Genomic DNA, 21719 nt, shown 5'->3' with positions numbered 1-21719 from the left:
AAAATGTAGTTAGCAGGGGGAAGAGTGGCACAGTTGGCAGCTTTTACCTGCAACAAGGGAAGAGAGGTGAGCCTTGCAAGGTCCCAGGGCCCCTCCAGGGACTACACACCAGGCAGGACTAGAGACAGAGGTGCCACCTCCACTGAGTCCCAACACCTCTCCAGGTTGCAAAGCTGTCAGATCTGGTGAAAGCCATGGCCCTCTCCTCCCACACTACATCTTGCACACAACTCCTCAGGTTCCACAGCCCACCCGAAGCCCCTCCTCAGTTCAGACCCTAAGTCCCAGGCCTAGGGTCCCAAGAACCTCTGCCCCAGAAGGCTGAATGCCCGAGAATGCACTCCCCTTACCTCTTTGGTCACACACAGGGCGCTGGGCCCAGGTCTGGTTAGGTCCTCACTCCCACCACAGCCCTGGCCTACAAACCTCAGGCCAGCAAGTACAGGAGGGCTAATTTTTTAGGAGAGTTTTATTCATTCATTAGTCCAATATTTACAGGGGCCAGAGGGGTCGGGCTATGCTTAGCGCAGAGGCAGCTGGCCCCCACCCTGGTCACTATGTACACATAAGGGGCCCGCCTGGATCACCTTCAAAGCCACCTAGAAGAGGCCATGGGGCTGTTTGGGGCCTGAGCTCCAGAGGCAGTGCTGGGCCCATCAGCCATTGGCATCAGGCCCTCTGGGAACATGGGGCTCCAACTGGTTGTCTTGGTCCTATTGTCCCCCACCCTGAGTGCCTTGCAGAAGCTGAGAAAGCTGGCATGGCAGGGAGAGCTGAGTGGTGCCAGCTTCCTGCAAGCAGCCCTGTCTCTGCTGTCTCTAAGAAGAGGGAGACGTGGTAATACTGAGGGGCGGGCAGAGGCTCCTCTGAGCCCAGGAGCCCAAAGCAGGCCCCTTGCCAGGGCCACAACACTGAAGACAAAGAGCCCAGGGCCTTGCCACAGAGAGCAGTCTTACCAAGCCTGGCCAAAGCCAGGCCACCAAACAGCTCAAACACTCCTCTCTGCTTAGGCCATGGGACCCAAGCAGGCTGCTCACCCTGCCCCCGCTGGAATACCCCACTCCCAGTCTAGCCCAGCAGCCAGGTCCCTGAGTTTGGAGCTCTCCCAGGAGGAACGGAGAGCAGACCTGGCTTTCTCGCAACAGGGACAACTGGGGCCAGAGCAGCAGGGCCCCCAGCTGTGACCCTGCAGGAGTGACCCCGGCCCTCCAGGATGACAGCTGTTAGGAGAGAACTCAGAGTCAGGAAGCTGACTATGTCAACACAGTGGTGGCAAGATGGGTTAGAGCCCAGAAAAATAGACGTCTCTGTAGGTAAAATATATATTCTGCTGCCCAGGCAGAAAGGCCAGGTCCTGCCACTCCACAGCCGGCTGCGGAGGAAGCTGCAGCACCTCCCTGTGCCCCAGCTCCTGCTTCCAGAGCATGACGGGGCAGCCCTGCCCTGGCAGGCACTGGGGTACCGTGCAGAGAATCCTGGCCTGGCTCCTATTCCCAGGGTCTGGGCTCTCTGACTGGAACTATTCGGTAATACTGGGAAGAGGGAGAGTGGGGCAGGGGAGGGCCCTGGTGAGGGCCATGTGGCAAGAGTGAGCGGCAGGGTCAGGGCCAGCAGTCCTCACTGGCGCTTGGCCTTGTAGGGGCGTGAGCGTTTCCGCCGGTCAGGCTTCCGCTGCTTGTGGAGTCGGCCAATGCTGACCCCCTGGCGCCGCCGCACCGAGATGTTCTGCTCCACCAGGTTGGCCAGCATGCCTGTGGAGAGGCGCAGGCCCTTGAGCGGGTGGCTGGATGCCCAGCAGCCACTCGCTCAACGGGCCACAGCCTCCGGTCAGAAGCTGAGGGTCTCTCGGCCCTCCCTGAGACTACAGTCTGCTCAAGCCCCAGCAGAGGCCTGAAGGAGGGGGCCTGAGGGCCAGGGCTCTGAGCAGGGCATGCCAGGTAAGGTGCAGCAGCGAGACCCCTCACCTTCCTGAGCCAGCATGGAGATGAAGGTGCAGATGAACTCATCGTAGTTGTGTGTTCTTCTCTGGTCGTCGATCTGTGGGAGAGAAGAGTGAGGACATGAGGACGCTGCAGCCATCTCCCCAGAGCAGCCACCAGCTGACCCCAGCAGGTCGCACCTCTGGGAAGACAGGTGGGCAGAGGACCAGGCAGCTGGAGAGAGGGCCCACCTTGAACTTCTTCCTCTTCTCCACCTCTTCCTTGAGGCAGGCCTCGTAGTTTGCAATCTCAGCCTCCACACACTTCAGCAGTGCCAGCAGCTCCTGCCAAAACCCAACAATTGCACCCGTGGTGCAGGGGCTGGCCAGCACCAAAGCCCCACTACCAGCAGGCAGCTAGAGGCAAGGACGAGCAGCCAGAGTCCCGGGAGCCTACTGAGGCCCCAGCCACCACCCAACCCAGACAGGCTTCCTGGCACCTGGCTTCAGCCACCACCCTTCACACCAAAATACCAACTAGGAACCCAGCACCTGGGCAGCAGTGCCCTAGGCCCTTCCCTTGTCAGTATTAGAAGAGAAAGCTGCAGAGGGGCTCACCTTGGGTGAGTACTTCTCCCCGCTCAAGGGCTCACTAGGCCTGACCAGCCCAGGCTTCTCTCTGCTATCCACAGCCTCCACCACCTCTTTCTCCTCTGGGCTACCAGACCCCTGGCTGCCTTGGCTCGGTCTGATGGAAGGTGAGGAACCCTTCCCACTCTCTGGGAAGAGAAGGCACGAGAAGACCCATCAGAGTGCAGGACACGTGGTGGTCACTTGGCCACCTCCCTCCTCAGTACGCCACTGGGAGGCCAGTGAGCCAGCCCAAGGCCCACCTGTCAGTGCCAGGGGACTCAGCACACCGTCCTCAGCCAGGTGCAGCAGGCCCGTGCTGATGACAGGACCCAGGTCGCGTACAGCACGATTGTAGCGTATGCAGTCAACACGCAGCAGGCTGTCGTCCTCTCCAAAAAGCACCTTGGAGATGTGGGAGGTGACGGGGCTAGAGGGCCGCGTGGGGTTGGCCGAGCGGATAGGCGAGCGTAGTGGCGAATTGAAAGCGCTGCCGATCTCAGAGGCTGTGTCAGTGCTCTCATTGCTGGGGGTGGGCGAGGGCTGTGAGTGCGTGGGCACTGCCACAGCTGGACTCCCGGCCCCGCTGCTCGTCTTGATGGACAGAGGAATTGAGAGGTCTTTCTGGGACTCTTTGAGCTTCTCGGCCAAGACGTTGATGGTGTTGGGCTGCAGCACCGACAGCTGCCCATCCCCAGAGCCACTCAATGGCCCTGGTTTCCCCGGCCCCTTTCGCTTATACCTGTGGGGCCCAAGGAAAGGTAAGCCAAGGGAATGGGCCAGGTGACCACGTTCAGCAACGCCCAGAATGACCTGAACACATCTTGGCCTCCAGGGACTGACCCTGAAGCTCCAGCAGCCTGACCTGGCCATGCCAAGGCTGGCACACTGAGCTTCGACAGCTGCAGCCAGGTGTCCTCAAAGGACACCTCCTCTATTCCAGCTGTCTCACTTCTGGCCTTTTGCCAATGCCAGTTCTTCCAGCAAAGATATCCCCCACCCCATCTCCCAAGGCCTAGACAAAAGCCCTTGATGTCTGGTTAAATGTGCACGGCCCTCGCCCAAGCCCTCCAAAAATTTCTTGGGACCTGGAGTCGGCCCCTTCACGTCAGCCTCCCCGGGGCCCTGCACTCAGCAGGCATTCAGCATTATCTGCTGAAGGGCATTTTCTGGGCTGGAAGATTCAAGATAGGATCTGCAGCACTCAGCCTCCAGCCTTACAGAGCTGGGGCTAACCTGATGGCGGAGTTGGTGTTCTGCACGTCATCCTCCTCGTCATCCTCGTAGTCGTCCTCGTCATCTGAGTACTGCTGGGGTGGGCGGACTGGAACTCGGCTGCGGCCCACACCTGCTGCCAGGTCTTCCTCCTCCTGGGGCAGAGACCCAGGGCGGCCATGAGCCAGGCTGGACCCAGCAGCCACAGCCAGGAAGCCAACATGGCTCTCCGGGTTCAGTCCACTGATTCCCTCCAGGTGCTCCAGAGCCCACCCACACTACCTGCCTACATAGGGCTTCTAAGAGAAACAGAGTGCCCTGAAACACCTGCATTTATTTTGCCAGTAGAACCCAACCCACAGAGCTGAATCCAACCCCATGCCCTAAACATTTAGCCCCACAGCCATGAGACTGAGTTTAAAGTCAGAGGAGCTCTCTCTGCCTCCCTCAACCCCTGCCATCATAGGGGCTTCTGAGAATCAGACAGAGGAACGTGGTTACCTAGGCCCCGACAGAAGGCAAACACCAATGAATCACCTGAGGAAAGTGCCTGTTGCAACCTCTCAAAAGAATCCTGGAGGGAATCCTCCCAGCTTACCTGCATGGGGGACTTGGCATAGTTGTGATTGTCCAGAAAGGCTGGCAGCCGCTGGACGATAGGAGTGGGGTTTGGGGGAACCCCATTGATGCTGCTCCCTGGAGGCTTCACCACCAGCTTGGGTTTGCTGGGAGGGCTGTGGGTCGGGGCTTGTGGGCACGAACCAGCCACCTCCTCCACACCATCTGAGAGGGCAAGGGGCATGGGCAGGACTTTCAGCCAGACCCTCTCAGCCAGACCCTCAAGAAAAGCTGTCCTCAGCCCACTGTCTCCCCAGTCCTGGGGCACAGTACTGCTCCCCTTCCCTTCTCAGAGAAGAACAGCAGAGACAGCTGATGGGTGGAGTCAGCAAGCTCTAAGTCATGGGGCCACAGTGAGAAAGGAAAAGGATGAGATGAAAAAAAGGAGGCAGAAAGAAAAAAACTTCTAGAGAGGCTAGAAAGGGAATATACATTAAGGAGAAGGCTTTGGGGACTGTGGTAATGGCAGCCCTTTCCAGGTGCCTTTGTTTAGGGAGGGACTGCTCTTCCTCCATGTTCCGAGGGGAGAGGGCTGTAGGTACCAGGCTTCAGACCTCCTGCAGGAGCCTCTGAACCACTGCCCAAGTGTCTCCACAGAAAAAGACTTGCTCTGCTTGGGGTGGCTCTGAGGCCCATGAGAGGCTCCAATACCTGTGTGGGTGCCCTCAGAGGCCGCTGGGGCCCTGCTTGTTTCCAGGGCCAGAGGGGACTTGCTGCTGACTGCTTTGGTCTCTTCAGGCAACTGTGACTCTTGAGACTTGTGGGTCTGAATCAGCTCTGGCTGCGTTACCCTAATCAGCTGAAATCAAAATCCAAGGTGCGGAGGAGTGAAGGCAGACCCTAGCTTCTACCTTGGACAGCTAAGGGTCTTGGCTCTACTCACTCACTTAAAGGGAAATAACAACAGTCAAACCTCCTTTCAGAGGCTATTCTCCCCCTCCCCATGCCAAGTCCCATCACCTTTCCCACAAAGGGAGCAAAGGAAAGGAGTGGTTAATTGAAGCCCAGATCCACAATACAGAGTAATGTAGGAATCAGACACCGATGACCCAGTGGAGGGAAGGAGTGGGTGGCTGGGCTAGGCAGGGCCTGGGCAGGAGGGGTACCCACCTGCTGCAGGGCCTCCAGTACTGTCTGACGGTTCACCTTCAGAACGTGCAGCCTGGCCTCATACTTGATCCTGCGGTCGGGCACCACCGCCATCAGGTTGAAGCGGATGTCATGGTAGGGCTCCCTGCAGTCACAGCCGTGGCCGTGAGAGCAGCTCTCACCCTGGCCCCGCCATCAGGTTGAGGCAGATCTCCTGGCAGGGCTCCCTGAAGTCACACCTGCAGCCACAGGTACAGGCCCCACCCCAACAGGCGGGCAGTAGCTGGCCATGCACACCAGGCACCTGAGCTGATGCCTTCCAACAAGCTGCCTGAGGGGCCTGTCAGGAAGTGAGCCAGCACACGTGGGCCACCCAGGGCTCCACCAGGGCCTGCCCCTCCCCAGGCTATCCTGAAGCAGGCCACACGCAGCCTGAGTGGGAAATAGGGCAAAGAGTTGGGACCACAAGATCTAATCCTGATCTTGCCAGGTTCATCACGTGGCCTTGCACAAGCCATCTGGCCTCTCTCTGCCTTGGTTCCCTCTTCTGTGTCCCTCCCAATGGGGGCACAGCTCCAGAAGGTAGGGCAGGCTCAGGGCCCTTACCCTGCAGTGGCGAGGCCGATACGCTCCATGATGACCCTCCGGGCCTTGTCTGTCCACTCCTCATCCTCCCCCCAAGGCCCTGGGGAAACCAAGACAAGGAGTCAGTAGGTAGGAAGCCCGGAGCTCGGGCAGGCCAGGAGTTGGAAGGATGATGGAGAGAAGGTGACCCAGAGAATCAGGGGCTAGTTGGACAATGCAGTACAGGGTGCCATCCTGCCAGAACCACATCTTCAAGACACCCCCGCCACGCCCCACCACTGGGTCCCAAGTGCTTGAGGACCTTGAGCCCCACCTCCTTAGGAGGTAAGCAGAGAAATCCAATGGGCCCCCAGCTCAGAGTGCCTACCATGGTCAATGGGGTAAACCTTCAGCCCATCCAGCTCAAAAAGCCGGCCTGTGATAGGCACATAGCTGACAAAGTGGAATGCCTCCATGGTCCGCACAGCACTAAGGCCATTCTGCTTCTCGGGGAGATGGCGTGGCTCAGGCCTGGGGAAGGACACAGTCAGTGCCCAGAATGGTCCAACCCCCTTCCTTGCCCCCACCCCCATCAGTTCCCACAGCTCCCACACACCTGGCATGGCTATTATGTGCCTTGGCCAACTCTGGAGCATTGCCAATCGCATATCCTTTGCTCTAGAGGGAAGAAAATAAGGCCACATCAGAGCAACTTCTCAGGCAGGCCTCGGGTGGGAAACAGAGCTCAGGAGAGCAGGCCTGGGGGCATTCCAGGAACTTGAAGAAGCACAGGTGGCCTCTCCTGAAGGCCTAGTGGGGGCAGAAAAGAGCTCTGGAGCCCCCAAAAGATGGGCTGTACTGGCCTTGCACAGTAATCAGTGGACACTGGAGAACAACATTGCCTGATAAAGTCCTAATAAGGTGTCACTTAAGGAACGTTCCTCTCTTCCCTAGGTCTATCTCCTTTTCTGACAATTGGGCCTTAAAAAAAAGTTGACTTACACAATTAATTTACAGGTCAAATATAATGTAAATATCATTTGAAAAAGCCTCATAGTGCCAAATGCCGTGTAGTGGCATTATCAGTGGTAGATCTGGTGGTCACATCTGCCTAGTCAGCTGAGTCAGGATTAAGGCACTGTGGCCTACCTCAGGGCTGAAGCCCTTGGTGAAGTCCTTCATGCGACTCAGGGTGGGCCCCAGGTCCACATTGCTGCAGTTCAGGAGCACGCTCAGCAGGGCATGAGTGGCACAAGAGTTGGGGATCAGCTGTGAAACAAAGAACAGTCACCCATCCACAGCATCCCTCACCCCAAGCCCATACTCATCAGGAATGGGGACTCAGAGAGGGACAGTCATGTCTGGACAATCCTCATCAACTCCCCTCATCTTTACCCAACATTTGTTCACTCAACTAAGTACCCATCAGGAGTCTGGGGACATGGAGAATGGACTCAGACATCACCCTGCTCTAAAGAGACTCCCTTTTTTAGTGAATAAGAGCTCAGTTCCTTCTGCCTTTCCCCACTTCCACTTTCCAAGCGAAGAAAACGGCAGCATCCCACCCTCCAGAAAGAACACAGAGCCCAGCAGACCTGGTGGGCAAAGAACATGTTATTCACAATATCATCATCAATCACAGATGTATCATCCACCAAGGTAGAGACCTTGCGACGGGATCGGCGCTCTTCGATCCATTTGAACAGGAAGATGAATCCATACACGGGGCTGGGGAAAGTAAGGGACAGAGCTAGACCAGTCAAGTGGGGGTAGGCAATCTGCATTCCCTTTCCTCTCCCCTATTCTTTTGCACTGTGTTACCACTCAGGTGCCCTTCCTGTAATCCCACCTCTCCCTTGGCTTCTTCCCAACGCTGCCCAAAGTGGCCCTGCGCCCTCGCACCCCAGAAGCCCACTGCAGGCAGAGTCAAGCATCAGCCTCTGGCTGTGATGCTCCAGGAGTCACCCAGTATCCTTATGAAGTCTATGGTTCTGGGATAAGAAAAGCTGGAACGATGGCTCAGGACCGGGTAGGAACAGAAGGTAAGGCGAGAACAATAAATGTGATGAGGAATTTAAACACTAATTCTCACTTGTGAAGCCCAGGGCCTGGGCCCCAGTGCAATCAGGGAAGTTAATGAACACCCATATCAGTCTGTTCTTTCCTGAAGGGAAAGAAGCAGACTTCTACGTTTAGTCACTGTAGCAGTTCCTCCACACCTCTATTCTGTAGGACCACCAAGACAAGACCCGGACCTTGGTCACCCAGGAGAGTCCTTGTCAGATGCCACAAACCAACCAATCAATATGAGACCCCTGTATGGGGATTAAAACCACTGGCACATGGGCACAGTAAAGCAGTCATTAATAAATTACAGCTGCACAAAAGGCACAGTGTGACCCGAGTCAAGAGCAGGGGGTTTCTGGCTGGAAGGCCCCAGAAAGCAGATGAATTTAATCCAAGAGATGGTTAGAATTTGTATTGAGGGGAAGAGGCTACCACATAAAGGGAAGTGTTGAGGGAAAACTGGGAGAAACAAAAGCACAGCACCAGCTTCATCAGGAAGGCACCCAAAGAGGAGGGATGCTTCCTTATACGAGATTTTACAATTTAGAGCCTCTGATACTTCCTCCCTTGAGGAGCACTCTCTCCCGGGTCCCTCCCTAGCCCTCGGGGTGTAAGGGGCGACCGAAGCCACGCCGCGTGCCAAGCCACTCACCCCTGGCATTTGCTCTGAAGGTCATAGATCTCCTCCACCTGCACCCCTTTGACACCTGCGATCAGGTAAGGAAAGAAGTCGGGAAGGGTAGCCTCTGGCTGTGGAGCGAGGGCCCAGGAGTGGGCCCCCACAGCCTGGTTCCGGCGCGTAGGAGAGGCTCTTACCGAAATCTTCCACCAGGAGGGTGAAGAGGCCTGGGTGGGGCGACAAGAGGAGCGGGTAGTGGTCAGAAAGGCGCGTCTCGGACCCACCCGGCCTCCCCAGCTCCGGGCCTGCCCGGTCCCCTCCTCACCAGGGTCGCTCTCCAGCTCCAGCCAGCCCTTATTCATCTTCCCGCGGGGCAGCCCCTCAGCGCCATGTCCAGGCCCTCCCGACCCACCGCCGCCCCCCGCCGGGAGCCCCCGCCGCCCCCGGGGCCCCTAGCCCCACACACAGACAACGGGCCCCGTCGCGTCACCCGCCCGCGCCGGCGGCACTACGTCACCTCTGCGCGACGATCGCCGCCCCGCCTCTGGCCTCGTCTTCTGCAGTTTCGACTCCAGACGCCGGCGAACTCGCGCGGGAGTGCAGGGCGAGAGGTCGGGGCGGAGCTAGAGCGCCGGTGGGGCGAGAAGGGGCGGGGCAGGCGCGCGGCCGTTAGCGCGCTACCGTTAGCGGTCCCACACTACGCAACTGTCAGCGTCGCTGTGCTACCCGCGGCTGCAGGCTCTGTGGGTCGCAGTCCGCGTGACCCAGTGTCCGTTTGCGTTGTCACTCCCTTCGCCGGCGCAGTCACCGCGCGGGGCGGCGGCCCGTGAGGTAGCTACCACGGCTTGCGGCAACGAATAAAGCTCCGGGACAGCGGCGCCCTGGGCGACAGCTGGGCGGGCGGCCCCGGCCGGGAGCGGCCGCCCGTGCGCTACCGTGAGGAGTGAGCGGCCGAGGCGACCTCCGGCCCGGCCTCGCACCAGCAGCCCGGCAGGCGCGACATGAGCCTGGTCTGGCATCTGCGGGATGCTCCTTGAGCCCTTTCTTCGGCTGTTACCTCTGGGGGATGGTTGTGGCCACACCGACTCGTATTTTCCAAATAAATCATTGTTTATTCTTGCGGTGGCGGGGCCGAACACGCTTATTTATTTTTAACTTTCTCAACAAGTTTTACCCAGCACTTACCCAGTGAAACAACTCGGTAATCGTTTCAAGGGAGCATCCGCTCGGTTAGGAAATCTCAGGCTGAGCAGCTTGTGGAAGCCAGCATTTGCAACGTCCTCCTCGCATGCTTTGAAGATCCTTGCGTCTTCCTGTAACTACCACTGTGTGTAGGATCCCGCTCAAGGAACGTCTTGGTCCAGCGATTCAAAGAACTGACGTTTCAAGGTTTTATTTCTATTGCTAGATCTGGATTTCCCCAATGACTCGGAACTGTTCAGTAGCCAGCTAAAGTGGATCCCCTGGTGCACGCCCTTCTCTCTCCTCTTCCAGCCTGTCCAAGTGCTTTTGTTGAGTAAAAAGCCATCAAGTGTCATTACCAATGCAAGTGCAACTCATGGGTTAGAAGAGGAGATGGAGCCTTAGTTTGCAGAACAGCTAGTTGCCAGAGTAGTTACGTTCATGCAGAATAGTTGACAGTCCCTAAAAATGTTCATGCTCTCCAGCTGTGGCCTGAGGACATGGGTACTGGAGTGTGTGTCCCTGGACTGACTTAATTCACTCAATTCTCCTAAGAAATGCTATCCTTCTCCTCTCCCCTGACTTGACACAGTCCTTCTTTCAGAGGAGTGCTTTTTATTTCTTTTGTCCCCCTTCCCATTCAGGGATTTCCCCCTTAACCAATGAAAACTGAATTTATAGCCAGCTGACATTGGTCGGGGGAGGAGTGGCAGGGTGTCTTTTCCACTTCTGGGACTTTTAACCTTGGTTCACATCTAGAGGAAGGCTGAGAACAGGCCAGACCTCAGTGATCATCTGAGCCTGGTGAAAAGAAACAATAGGAGCCAAGGGGTGATTTGTCAGGGTTATATCTTGGCTCTCACTAGAGGGAGTTCTTGCTTTAGGCAGCCAGAATCTCACAGGCTCCTTTTCCTAGGAAAGAGCTACCTAATCTAGCTTTTCCTGGGTGGAATTAAGGAACTTAAACTTGGGGGCAGAAGGAGGCATTTTTCCTGAGTGCTACCTCATACATTTAGTAGGCACAAAGAGAACAAAGAACAAGTTAGCCAGTTCAAGCAATAGTTCCAAGTTCTCATACCGCTGTGGTGTATCAGTAACTGTGATCTTGAGCAAATGCCTCTGTGTGACCTCTCTGTGCCTCAGTCTCATCTTGAAAATAGGGATAAAATGGTACCTATTGCCAGGGGGGTTTTCGAGTTGAATGTAAAATGCCCAGAACAGTTCTGGGCCTGATTTAATAATTATTGGCTATTACTGGCATTGATACTGGGCGTGTCGCTTTTATTCTGTCACATGGATGGGGAGGTGAAGCGCACTGTTGCTTTGACCCTGTGGAACTTGATAACCAAATGTAGAATTAATTGCTGACTTGTTTATACTTATAGCTGGAAGAGCCGGTATTGTTCTCATTATAGTATAGAAGAATTCAAGATAGGCAGCAGCAAATGAAGACTATAAAAGGAAAGAAGAAGCAACATCAAAGATTGAGGTAGAGTAGGCAACTTAAGAGAGTTTGGGAGAAATTGTCCAATGGCCTGTAGTATATGCTTCATTTTTTGTCCCCTTTGCTTGGTCTTGGAGGCTAAGGTTGGTTAGTGTTGAAGCATACACCAGTGGTCCCTGGGAAGCTGCCCAGTAACCTATCCTCCCAGGGATGTCCCTACTGGCAAAGTCCTGGCTGTGGAGCCCTTCTGCCTAGAGTCATATCCTGGCTCTAACACTTGCTAACTAGGTGACCTGGGACAGGTTATTTCATTTCTTTAGGCCTCAGTTTCCTCATCTGGAAAATGCATAATAATAGCACCCACTTTTTAGAACATTCTGTAGATTCACTGAGCTAATACATATAAAGAGCCAAGAATATTGCCTAGCAATAGGAAATTCTTAATCAATTTTAGTATCACTTTATTATGCCTTGTGAACATGGTACCACCTGAGATTCAGGGTAGGTGACAGGAGAAACAGTAAAAGAATAAAAGGGGGTTTGTTCTTGCATTCATTCAGTCAACACAGGCAATAGAGGCACTAGAACAGAAAGATGGCTATGATCTCACTTAATTCACATAATTCCATGGGCATGTTTTGTGCTTTCAAAAAATATGAAAGGGAAGAAGAAAACTGATGTCTTAGTCTTTAGCTATTTTGGTCCTTCATCAGACCCATGGATAGCGTTTTGAGGGAAATGTTACAAGAGATGCCAACTGGATCCTCAAAGACTACCTTGTACTTTTTCCATCTCTTGTATAGAAAATCTGCCAAGACAAGGAGAGTAACCCAGAGGAAGCCTTCTTCAGGGCCTGGTAAGAAAGACTGGAGGTTCTGTTTGGCTGCTGCCTCCCGACCTCAGCAAAGGCCATTTGTGTAGGGCAGCAAACTTGCTCTTCTCACTGTCAGTTCCTTTCCAGAATCTCTAAGATCCTGAAGAACTCAGAGACTGTAATTTTTAAATGTCATGTCCAAAGTTCAAGGAACAAGTTAATTAAAGCCACTTGAGATAAAAGTATATCTTTTATCTCAGTGAGCAGTTGCAGCCAACTCCCTCAGATGTGGCTAAAATTATATGAAAACCTAACTGATATCAAATAACACTTCATCCCAACTTCCTCCTTGTCAAAATGACCCTCTTCCCAGTACTGTACTCCTCCTTATACTTAGATCGTTATGCTCCCAAAATGAATTCCTAACATCCTTTCTTCCAGTTTGCCGGCTATGCCTTCAAGAACCTGGGGATCCCGAAAAATTAGGGGAATTTCTTCAGAAAGACAATCTCAGTGTGCATTATTTCTGTCTTGTGAGTATAAGGCCCCCTTTGCTTTGAATGTCCTATGGCTTTGCTGTACAGTCTGTGCTCTGTTTTTGCATCCAGCCTCAGATCCATTGCCCTGTTTGCTTGTTTTTCTTAATGGCTTTTTTCTTTTAAAATCTAATTTTTAAAAAGTAATGTGTGTACCTGGTGTAAAATCCTAACAGTATAAAGTATGTACAATAGAAAGTCTCTTCCCCTAGTAGTATTCCCAGTCCTTCTCCCTCTCCCCAGTAGCAAATTCTACCAACAGTTCTTCCAGCTATTTTTTCCTGATATTCTTTTAAAATTAAGTATAGTTTGTATGCTATAGAATGTACCCATTTAAGAATACAGTTTGATGAGTTTTGATAAACTCATATATCATGGGGATATAAAGTATGTCCCCATGTAAACACTACCCCCATCAAAATAATTATTTCTATCAGGCCAGAAATTCCCTCCTACCCTCTTCCAGTCAGTTCCCTCAGAGGTGATCACTGTTCTGATCCATAGGTTACTTTTGCCTATTCTCATACTTCATATAAATGAAACCATACAATTTGTACTCTTTTGTGTCTGGCTTCTTTCACTCAACACAGTGTTTTGAAGACTGATCCATGTTGCATGCGTCGGTAGCTTGTGCCTTTTTATTGTGTAGTTATATTCTGTTGTATGAATATATTATAATTTGCTTATTTATCCACCTGCTGATGGACATTTGAATTGTTTTCATTTGGGGGCTATTATGAATAAAGCTGCTACGCATATTCACGTACAATTTTTTGTGTGAAAACATGTTTTCACTTCTCTTGGGCAAATGTCTAGGAGTGAAATTACTAACTATGTTTAACTTTGTGTGAAGTTGACAGATCACTTTCCAAAGTGGTTGTACCAGTTTACAATCCCACAAGCAATTTATGAGATTTCTGTTTGCACAATATTCTTGTCCCAACTTGTTGTTGTTAGTCTTTTTAATTTTAGCTATTCTACTAAGTGTGTTTTGGTATCTCATTGCTGTTTTAATTTGCATTTTTCTGATGACCTAAAATGTTGAGCTTCTTTTTGTGTGCTTATTGGCCATTCACATATTTCCGTTTGTGAAGTGTAGGTACAAATATTTTGTCCATTTTAGAAGTTGAGTTGTTTTGGGATTTCCCTGGCAGTCCAGTGGTCAAGACTCCGCACTTCCATTGCCGGGGGCACAGGTATATTCTGGCTACAAATCCTTTTTCAGAGATGTGTGTTTTTACTGTTTTCTCCCAGTCTGTGATTTGCCTTTTAATTTTCTTTTTATTTTTCAAATGAGTTGGTTTCATTCCAGGTGATGCAGAATTCAGGATAGAACAAGGACTTAGGAACACACTTTGGCAGGATTCTGCGCTGGGTTTATGCAGATCTCATAGCTAAGGTAGAAAATGGCTGAGAAAAACTATAGACAAGATGAGCCACTGTATGATTTTCTTTTTTTTTTACAAAAATTTATTCTTAAATGTACAAAAGGTTCCAAGCTATAGCTATAGGTGGTGACAGATGTTATGGCAGGGAATCCAGATGTTTAAACAGGAATGGAATCGTCATTGCCTCAGGCACAAGGAACAGCTTACTTTTTAAAAATTTTATTTTACTTATTTTTTGGCCACGCTGTGCAGCTTGTGGGATCTTAGTTCCCTGGCCAGGCATCGAACCCGGGCCCGTGGCAGTGAAAGCGCCAAGTCTTAACCACTGGACCACCAAGGAATTCCAGGAACAGCTTACTTTTTGCCAGATTTCTTAATTCCACCTGTGGCCAGGGGGCCTTTACCCGCAGCCTTCCCTTTTAGCTCCTCGAGTTTCTTCTGCTCCTCCTCCTTTTTCTGCTTGAGTGCCTTATCTTCCTTCCCCATCTCCTTGGCTTGCTTCTTGGGCTGCTTCAAGGACTTCTTCTTGCCACCTTCATGGCCCAACATGGTGCCTGCTGCCCCTTCCCCCTGCCTTTTTATTTTCTTAATGATGTCTTTCGAAGAACAAAAGTTTTTAATTTTGATGAAGTCCAGTTTATCTATTTTTCCTTTTATGGTTAGTGCTTGTTTGTGTGTCCCAAGAAATCTTTGCCTACCCATTGAATTACCTCAGTGCCTTTGTCAAAATCAGTTGACCATGTATCTGTGGATCTGGATGATTTATTTTATGTCATAGATCTGTGTGTTGATCCTTACCAATACCACACTGTTTTGATTATTGTGGCTTTACAGCATCTTGAAATTAAGTCTTGTTCTGCAGTCTTTTCCAAGATTGCTTTGGCTATCGGGTGCTTTCCTTTTCCATATACATTTTATATTTAGTTTGTCAATTTTTCGTTTAAAAAAAAGCCTGTTGGGATAGTGATAGGGATTGCATTGAATTTATGGATCAATTTGGGAAGAATTGACAAACAATATTGAATCTTCCAGTCCATGGACATGATATATTTCCCCATTAATTTGTGTCTTTTAAAATTTATCTCAGCAATTTTTTTTTTAGTGAAGAAGTCTTGCACATATTTTGTTAAATGTATTCCTAAATATTTTGTGATTTCTATGCTATTATAAATGGTATTTTAAAATTTCATTTCAAGTTTGTTGCTGGTATACAGAAATGCAGTTTATTTTTGTACATTGATTTTGTATCTGCAATCTTGTTAAATTCACTTATTAGTTCAGTAGTTTTTATTTTTTAATTTTTTTGTAAATGCCTTAGGATTTCCTGTGTATACAATCATGTGTGAATAAAGGCAGTTCTTTCTTTCCAATCTTTATGTCTTTTAATTCTTCTTCTTGCCTTATTGTAATAGCTGGGAACTTCAATCTAGTATTGAAAAGAAGTTGTATGAGTGAATATTGTGTCTTGTTCCTAACATTAGAGGACAACATCCAATTTTTCACCATTAAATATGATGTCAGCTGTAGGTTTTTCTTAGATGCTTTTTATCAGATTGGAGAAGTTCCCTTTTATTTCTGGTTTGCTGAGGGTATTATGAATGTGTGCTGAATTTGTCAGATGCTTTTTCTGCATCTGTTGAGATGATCATGATTTTTCTTCTTTATTTTGTGAATGTGGTTTGTTACATTGATTGAATACTTCAATGTTAAACTAATCTTGCATTTCTGGTACAAATTCTGCCTGGTCATGATGTATAATCCTTTTTATATGGTGCTGGATTCAATATTTTGTTTCATTTTTGTATCTATGCTCATGAGAAAAATTGGTGTGTGCTTTTACACTCCTGTAAGTTCTGTCTTGTTTTGGTGTCAGGTCTTGTTTAATTTCAATGCATTTATAAGCATATAATTTTCAACATACTATACACAGTGTTTTGTATTTTACTTTTTTTTACCTCATATATTTATGGAGCTGTTTCCATATAGAACACTTTTTTAATAGCTAATTGGTATTCCATGGTACAGGTGTACCAAAAAGTATTAAACTCCTGTTAAAGGACATTTAGATTATTTTTAATCTTTCACTACTGATTTTTCTGTTTGTAGAAATTATACATGTTCATTGTAGAAAATATTAATAACACTTAAAAGGACTCATATAGTCCTAAAGCCTTGAGAGACTGTTAACATAGATATGTTTTAAGCCTAATTGGGATATAATTCAAGCATCCTCAAGTCATCCAACCTTGTAGGCTCACTTTTTCTATAATGTTAAAATAAGATAACCTCGTAGGCTCACTTTTTCTATAATGTTAAGATAACCTCAGCCCCCATTACATATTACATGTAACTGCTGCAGTAGGTCCAGCACCCTCCTTAATATTTTTGGAAGCTTCTTGGGGTGGGGCTCAGGTATGACATTCTTCCAAAGTATGTACACATTCATTGTTCATGGGTACCTAACAGTTTAGCTTCTTTTCCCTTGATTTCCCATTCTAGACTCTGCTTTGGGGGCTTTTCAGAAACAAAAGGTCCTTTAAAGTATGTTTTTAAAGAAAAGTTCAATTCCTCCCCTTCCCCTATAAGGCAGAATGACTACAGTCAGGAGATTTGAAAGCCCTGTTTCCCTTTCTGTGGAGAATACACTCTGAGAAGAGTATTTATTCTGTACTGAGGGGCAGTACAGCGGGAGAGTGAGAGTGTGGGCTCTGTGGGCTCACATGTGAAGGCGACTCTGCTGCCTCCTTTCTGGGTGACCCCAGCCGGGTCACTTGCTGCGCTACACCTCAGTGGGCTCTAAGATGAGGATCACAATGGCATCTGTATCACAGGGTTGTGGTGAGCAGACAATGAGTCACTACACAGGGAATGTTTCTCCAAAGTGCTCAGCACACAAAAGTAGTGCTCAGTGAATGAAAGGCAGAGTAGCACAAAGGTGGGTAAGAGCCCAGGTTCTGGGCTCTTGATCCTGTCACGTTATTTCTCCTATAAAATGGGGATGATGATAGTACCTACCTCTTAAGGTTGTTACAAGGATTAAATGAGTTAATACTTGAAAAGCACTTAGAGCACCCAACACTTATGCTATGTAAGGGCTTGTTAAGTAAATAAATTACCCTGTAAATGCATATATATTCCACCAAGCTCTGTTTCTCAGCTCTCTTACCCTGTCATCACTCACTGCACTGTTTCACTGATCATCAGTGTTGACAGCCTGGTTCTGCTGACCTTCTAGATCCTATCTAGCAAGCTGCCTCAGAGGGGCCAGTCCAATAGAGGTTTCTATGGATTCCTGCCTGAGGACATCAAAAAGGAGGCATCCCGGGCCTCTAAGAAGGTTAGAATCCCCTGAAATGGGGGCCTTGGGGTAGGCCTCTTCTCATACTCCTCTCATCATCCCTGTTTCTATTCTTTTCCCTAGTTGCTAGTTTAAAAGTCAGAGGACTCTTGAATTTCCCACTGGTCCTTCTCTTAAGTTCCATGCTTCTCTAGGGTGTAGTATCCTAAGTGAGGAGAGGGAGCAACATCCTGAGAAAGCCAAAAAGAATTCAGTGCTGCTTGGAGCTCAGCTTCGGCATACCCTAGAGCTTCTAGGTCCACTGAGGAAGAAGAATGGCTGTTGCTTCAAAAAATTTCCGTTCCGTAGAATGATGTGCCACAGAATGTCTGTCTGTTTTAGGGCCCTGAGCACTGCCTGGGATCTCATTTGCAGATCTGCTTTGTGTGCAAGAAAAAGGGAGCTGCCATCAACTGCCAGAAGGATCAGTGCCTCAGGAACTTCCATTTTCCTTGTGGCCAGGAAAGGGGTTGCCTTTCACAATTTTTTGGAGAGTACAAGTGAGTGATGAAGGAGGAAAGTTGGGCTGCCCTTTTGCTATTTGTTATTTAGCATCTAATGAAATCAGAGTCCAGTTCTCATGTTTTGATTCACCAGAGAATCTGTTCCTCCATTCAATAATGAGAAACAGTATCTTGACTTGGCGATTTCACAGGGGTTGCTTCTTGCTTCCCATCCCCTCCTTAAATTACAAACAGCTGGGGTTCTTAGCTGCTCAGAACTAAGTGGGGCTTTCAGGAGCAGGAGGCTGTGGAGACAGTCCCGGGAGCTTTGCTCAGTGGGAAAGCAGCTATGAGAAGGAATGTGGCTGTTCTTCGCCCTGCTTCTCCTCCTCCCCCATTAGTGTGGAGGTTCAGTGGACACTGGCCTGGGTGGTTGATTGCCCTTCCTAGGCCAGGCAGCTGGAAAACTGCATCAGTGACAAACCAGAAACCAAGTCTGTTTACTCTACCACAGATCATTTTGTGGGAAACATCGCCCAACACAGGACATCCGATGGGAGAATGTGGGGGAGGAGAGCTGTGTCTTGTGCTGCGAAGACTTAGCCCAAGCAAGTGTTGAAAACATCCAGAGTCCGTGCTGTAGCCAAACTATCTACCACCGCAAGTGCATACAGGTGGGGCTTTCCCTGGACTGGGGACCCTCCACAATGGCCCAGTTCTGAGCACCCTGGGAATGCACAGGCAATCTCAGCTTTTGTGCTCTGTGCTGCAGGCCTGTATACAGGACTGATTCCAGAGGAAAGTTAGCCTGGTCTCTGGGTATCCTTGACCTGTAGGACTTTATCATAAGATTTAGACTGAACAAAATCCTCAGGATGGCTGGAGCGAATGAGTTTATCCTAGAATGAGTCAAGTAGCCTCAAAATCAGCCATGCTTCCTGGGATTGAAGGAAAGGGAAATGTGTATTCTTGGTACCTGACGCCTACTGGGTCGAGCACTGCCAGGCCCCATGACTGGAGATGACAGCTGAGGCACTCCTGGGCACTCTCTTGAGCTTTTGGTCCCTGGTCTGACGCCTGGATTTGCAGCCCTCTCCTCAGCCCATCCATATTCCTTGTCCTGTAACCCTTAGTCAAGCTCTCCTAGCAACATCCTCTTTGTGAGCCGAGGGTGCAGGGTGGGAAGAATGTGTGCAAAGATAGTGTTTTTACAAACACTATCTTCCATGTTTATCTTACAGAAATATGCCCACACATCAGCAAAGCATTTCTTCAAATGTCCACATTGCAACAATCGAGAAGAATTTCCTCAAGAAATGCTAAGAATGGGAATTCATATTCCAGACAGGTAGTAGAAACTTTACAGCAGGAATTGAGCCAGGAAGTGGGTTGCCTAGGTTTCTAGAGAGAAGGTGAGTGTGAAGATAGTTCAGAGAATGAGGAAGCAGCAGAAGCACTGATGTACAGTGAAGAGGGAAGGGTGGAGGGAGAGCGTTTCAATTATAAAAAGAAATGGGGGAGGGTGAAGCAGGGGTGGTGGGCATGTTTCTGAAAAAGGTGCTTTGGGGGTCAGAATTCCTTGGGTTCTTGAATTCCAGTGTGGAACTAAGGAACACCTGTGTTCCACTTATCTGCTTCACCCCTCTCCCACTGCCAGGTCACTAGCCCCGCCTTGCTGAAAGTATTCAGGCAATCTGTTGAACTTCTTTGTTCTGTTGAACAAAGGTTTTACCACCTGATTATATGTCCCTTACTCACTGTTTCTTCTCCCACTGCAGAGACGCTGCCTGGGAACTTGAGCCAGGGGCTTTCTCGGAGTTGTATGAGCGCTATCAGCATTGTGATGCCCCCATCTGTGTGTATGAACAAGGCAGAGACAGCTTTGAGGATGAAGGGTAGGAAAAGCCTCATAGCCAGAAAGATCTCTCATCAGGGCCATCTTAGATCTTGCACAGTTATCAAGTGCAAGAAATTTACTTTTGTCTACAGACCTCAGGATGAACATAGCTGCTGAGTCCCATCCTTAATCAGCTCAGGACTCACTCATGTACAAATGAACAGGTCTCTCTGCAGGGTCTACTCTCCTTGTGCCCCATGGAGAGACACTCAGGGCCAGTTCCTTCCACGATCTACCTTGCGAGTGGCTGTGCCTGATGGCAGGTCTTGGGATCAGCACTCAGCCACATCTCTGTCACGGGTAAAATGTGTAGTAAAGATACCTAGGGAGCCCTCATCAAAGGCCTGGCCTGCAGCAAACATTCCAAGAGTGGTAGTGAGTGTTAAATTTGTCCCACAACCCTCCCTTGGCTCTTCCTATAGGAGGTGGAGCCTCATTCTGTGTGCTACATGTGGATCCCACGGAACCCATAGGGACTGCTCCTCTCTCATATACAGCTGTAAGAAATGGGAGTGCGAGGAGTGTGCGCCTGCTGCTGAAGCCACAGGTGGGACTGGAGGGGTGGTCTGGTCTCAGAACTGGGGTGGGGGTCAGGGGTCCGGGGGACTTATGGTGCCTGGGAAAGGAAGAGGGTGTGCTATCAGATGGGGACTTTTAGTTGGTACTTTAGTTTGGGGAGGAAAGCGGCGAGGGAGGGGCATAAGGACCTGTGCCTGGGAGAGAGACAGAGGGTCGAGTTTGCCTCTCCCACCTTTCTTTCACCACAGACTACACACCTGAAAACTCAGGTGACATCCCCTGTTGCAACAGCACTTTCCACTCCAGGGGGCATTTTTGCAGAGACACCAGCCTGGAAGAGAATCCGGGCCCTTCTTCGACTGACTGACCAGGCTCTTCCTCATTAGAAAAATCAGAGTCCTCTGGTTGCAGGACGAGGGGCCACTCCTGGCGATCCAAGGGTGTCAAGATCACTAAGAGCTGCAAAAAGTCCAAGTAACAGTTTCTGATTAGTCGCTGCCAAGCACATTTGAGTACAAAGCTGTGTTCCTCCATCAGGTTTGAGGGAGGGAACACTTTGGCACTGTGAGCCAAGGAAAGGGGGCTAGCAGTGAGACTCTGAACCAAAGAAAGAGAAGTCCTAGGGGAACTTGAGTTCAGAGCAGAGTCCTGATGCCAACCACAGGATGCATTTGTGGCTTTGAGAGCACCTCTGCTCTTTCTGCCTGATTCCCAGAGGGCCTTTTCTACTCTTCTTTTTCCACCAAGATTATTCCACCTTGATCTTGTTCTCATATACCTCTTCTGACTTCACCCACGTTTGTTATTATACAAATAAACGTTTTCTCTCCATTGGTGTCTCCTTAAGCATTCACTCTGGAATTTATCTAGCATACTAAGGAATCTGGAGGTTAGAGTGAAGGAATAGGAAAATGCACCTTTCTACTCTATAAAATTCGTGAATTAAGTGTAGAACTTTCAATTAGACATGTTGCTTTGGAGGGAAGTATTTTGCAGATAAATCGACTTTGCGGGGACAGAAATTTCATCGTTGTGCAAATAAACACACAGGATCTCATCAGGAAAGTGAGCCAGCAAAGGAGAACACACTGGACTGAGAATAGGCCACTATTGCAAGGCTTGGCACCCTGGACTCAAAGGCCAGGGACTGCCGTGCTCACGTGAGACAGAAGGGGCTCCACTCACTCCAGGCAGCCTGGTCTTTAGCATACCTTCCTAACCCTAACACACCTCCACTCAAACCCTCCTGTCTGGTGGCTCGGGCATTTCTAGCTCAGGTAAGGGGGCCATGCCAGGACATTAAGCAAGACAGCTAGGACAGAAACCTGGCAGAAGGTCTTGGGATAAATTGAATAGAACATTTGTTTGTTTTTAATGATTTTGTGGGATTTGGATTAGTGAGGGAAACTCAGGACCATTGCCAGGTGCCGAGTTCGCAG

At 49.8% G+C, this 21719-nt stretch overlaps 3 protein-coding genes across 5 annotated transcripts; 1 reads left to right on the top strand and 2 right to left on the bottom strand.

The window, feature by feature from the left end:
• Positions 1-476: 476 nt before the first annotated feature.
• Positions 477-9145, bottom strand: BAP1 (BRCA1 associated deubiquitinase 1). Of its 2 annotated transcripts, none has more exons than XM_082848148.1 (17): positions 9046-9145; positions 8918-8947; positions 8754-8808; positions 7630-7762; positions 7184-7303; positions 6651-6712; positions 6423-6565; positions 6077-6155; positions 5492-5615; positions 5033-5180; positions 4362-4546; positions 3785-3918; positions 2812-3290; positions 2537-2697; positions 2171-2263; positions 1965-2037; positions 477-1751 (listed from the first exon to the last, which is right to left on the bottom strand). In XM_082848148.1, the coding sequence occupies exons 1-17, from the start codon at positions 9080-9082 to the stop codon at positions 1618-1620; spliced, it is 2190 nt and encodes a 729-aa protein (XP_082704274.1). In that variant the 5' UTR covers positions 9083-9145; the 3' UTR covers positions 477-1617. The 2 variants fall into 2 exon arrangements, with proteins under 2 accessions (XP_082704274.1, XP_082704275.1); XM_082848149.1 differs by having other exon boundaries at positions 7702-7762.
• A 2202-nt stretch (positions 9146-11347) lies between these two features.
• PHF7 (PHD finger protein 7) lies at positions 11348-20647 on the top strand (the record flags this gene model as incomplete). 2 transcript variants are annotated; one of them, XM_082847803.1, is made up of 10 exons in its annotated part: positions 11348-11391; positions 12150-12202; positions 12602-12693; positions 17320-17421; positions 17797-17921; positions 18379-18538; positions 19106-19212; positions 19643-19759; positions 20184-20308; positions 20529-20647. In XM_082847803.1, the coding sequence occupies 10 exons, from the start codon at positions 11348-11350 to the stop codon at positions 20645-20647; spliced, it is 1044 nt and encodes a 347-aa protein (XP_082703929.1). The 2 variants fall into 2 exon arrangements, with proteins under 2 accessions (XP_082703929.1, XP_082703930.1); XM_082847804.1 differs by lacking the exon at positions 19643-19759.
• LOC309967099 (translation machinery-associated protein 7-like) lies at positions 14439-14633 on the bottom strand (the record flags this gene model as incomplete). Its single annotated transcript, XM_082847584.1, has 1 exon — positions 14439-14633. One exon carries the CDS (start codon positions 14631-14633, stop codon positions 14439-14441), a length of 195 nt encoding a protein of 64 aa, XP_082703710.1.
• Positions 20648-21719: the final 1072 nt, after the last annotated feature.

The sequence above is a fragment of the Leucopleurus acutus genome, assembly GCF_964270905.1.
Source record: "Leucopleurus acutus genome assembly, chromosome: 10".
NCBI lineage: Eukaryota > Metazoa > Chordata > Mammalia > Artiodactyla > Delphinidae > Leucopleurus > Leucopleurus acutus.
Note: the sequence above shows the minus strand (reverse complement) of the source record. Positions and strands in the feature narration are given on the sequence as shown.

What these genes read in the sequence shown, in the direction of transcription:
- BAP1 (XM_082848148.1), bottom strand. Translation starts at nt 9,082, where the DNA reads ATGAATAAGGGCTGGCTGGAGCTGGAGAGCGACCCTG. An exon ending in GCACATAATAGCCATGCCAG is followed by an intron (nt 6,566 to 6,650) that starts GTGTGTGGGAGC and finishes GTCCTTCCCCAG; the next exon opens with GCCTGAGCCACGCCATCTCC. An exon ending in ATCGGCCTCGCCACTGCAGG is followed by an intron (nt 5,616 to 6,076) that starts GTAAGGGCCCTG and finishes CTGTGACTGCAG; the next exon opens with GGAGCCCTACCATGACATCC.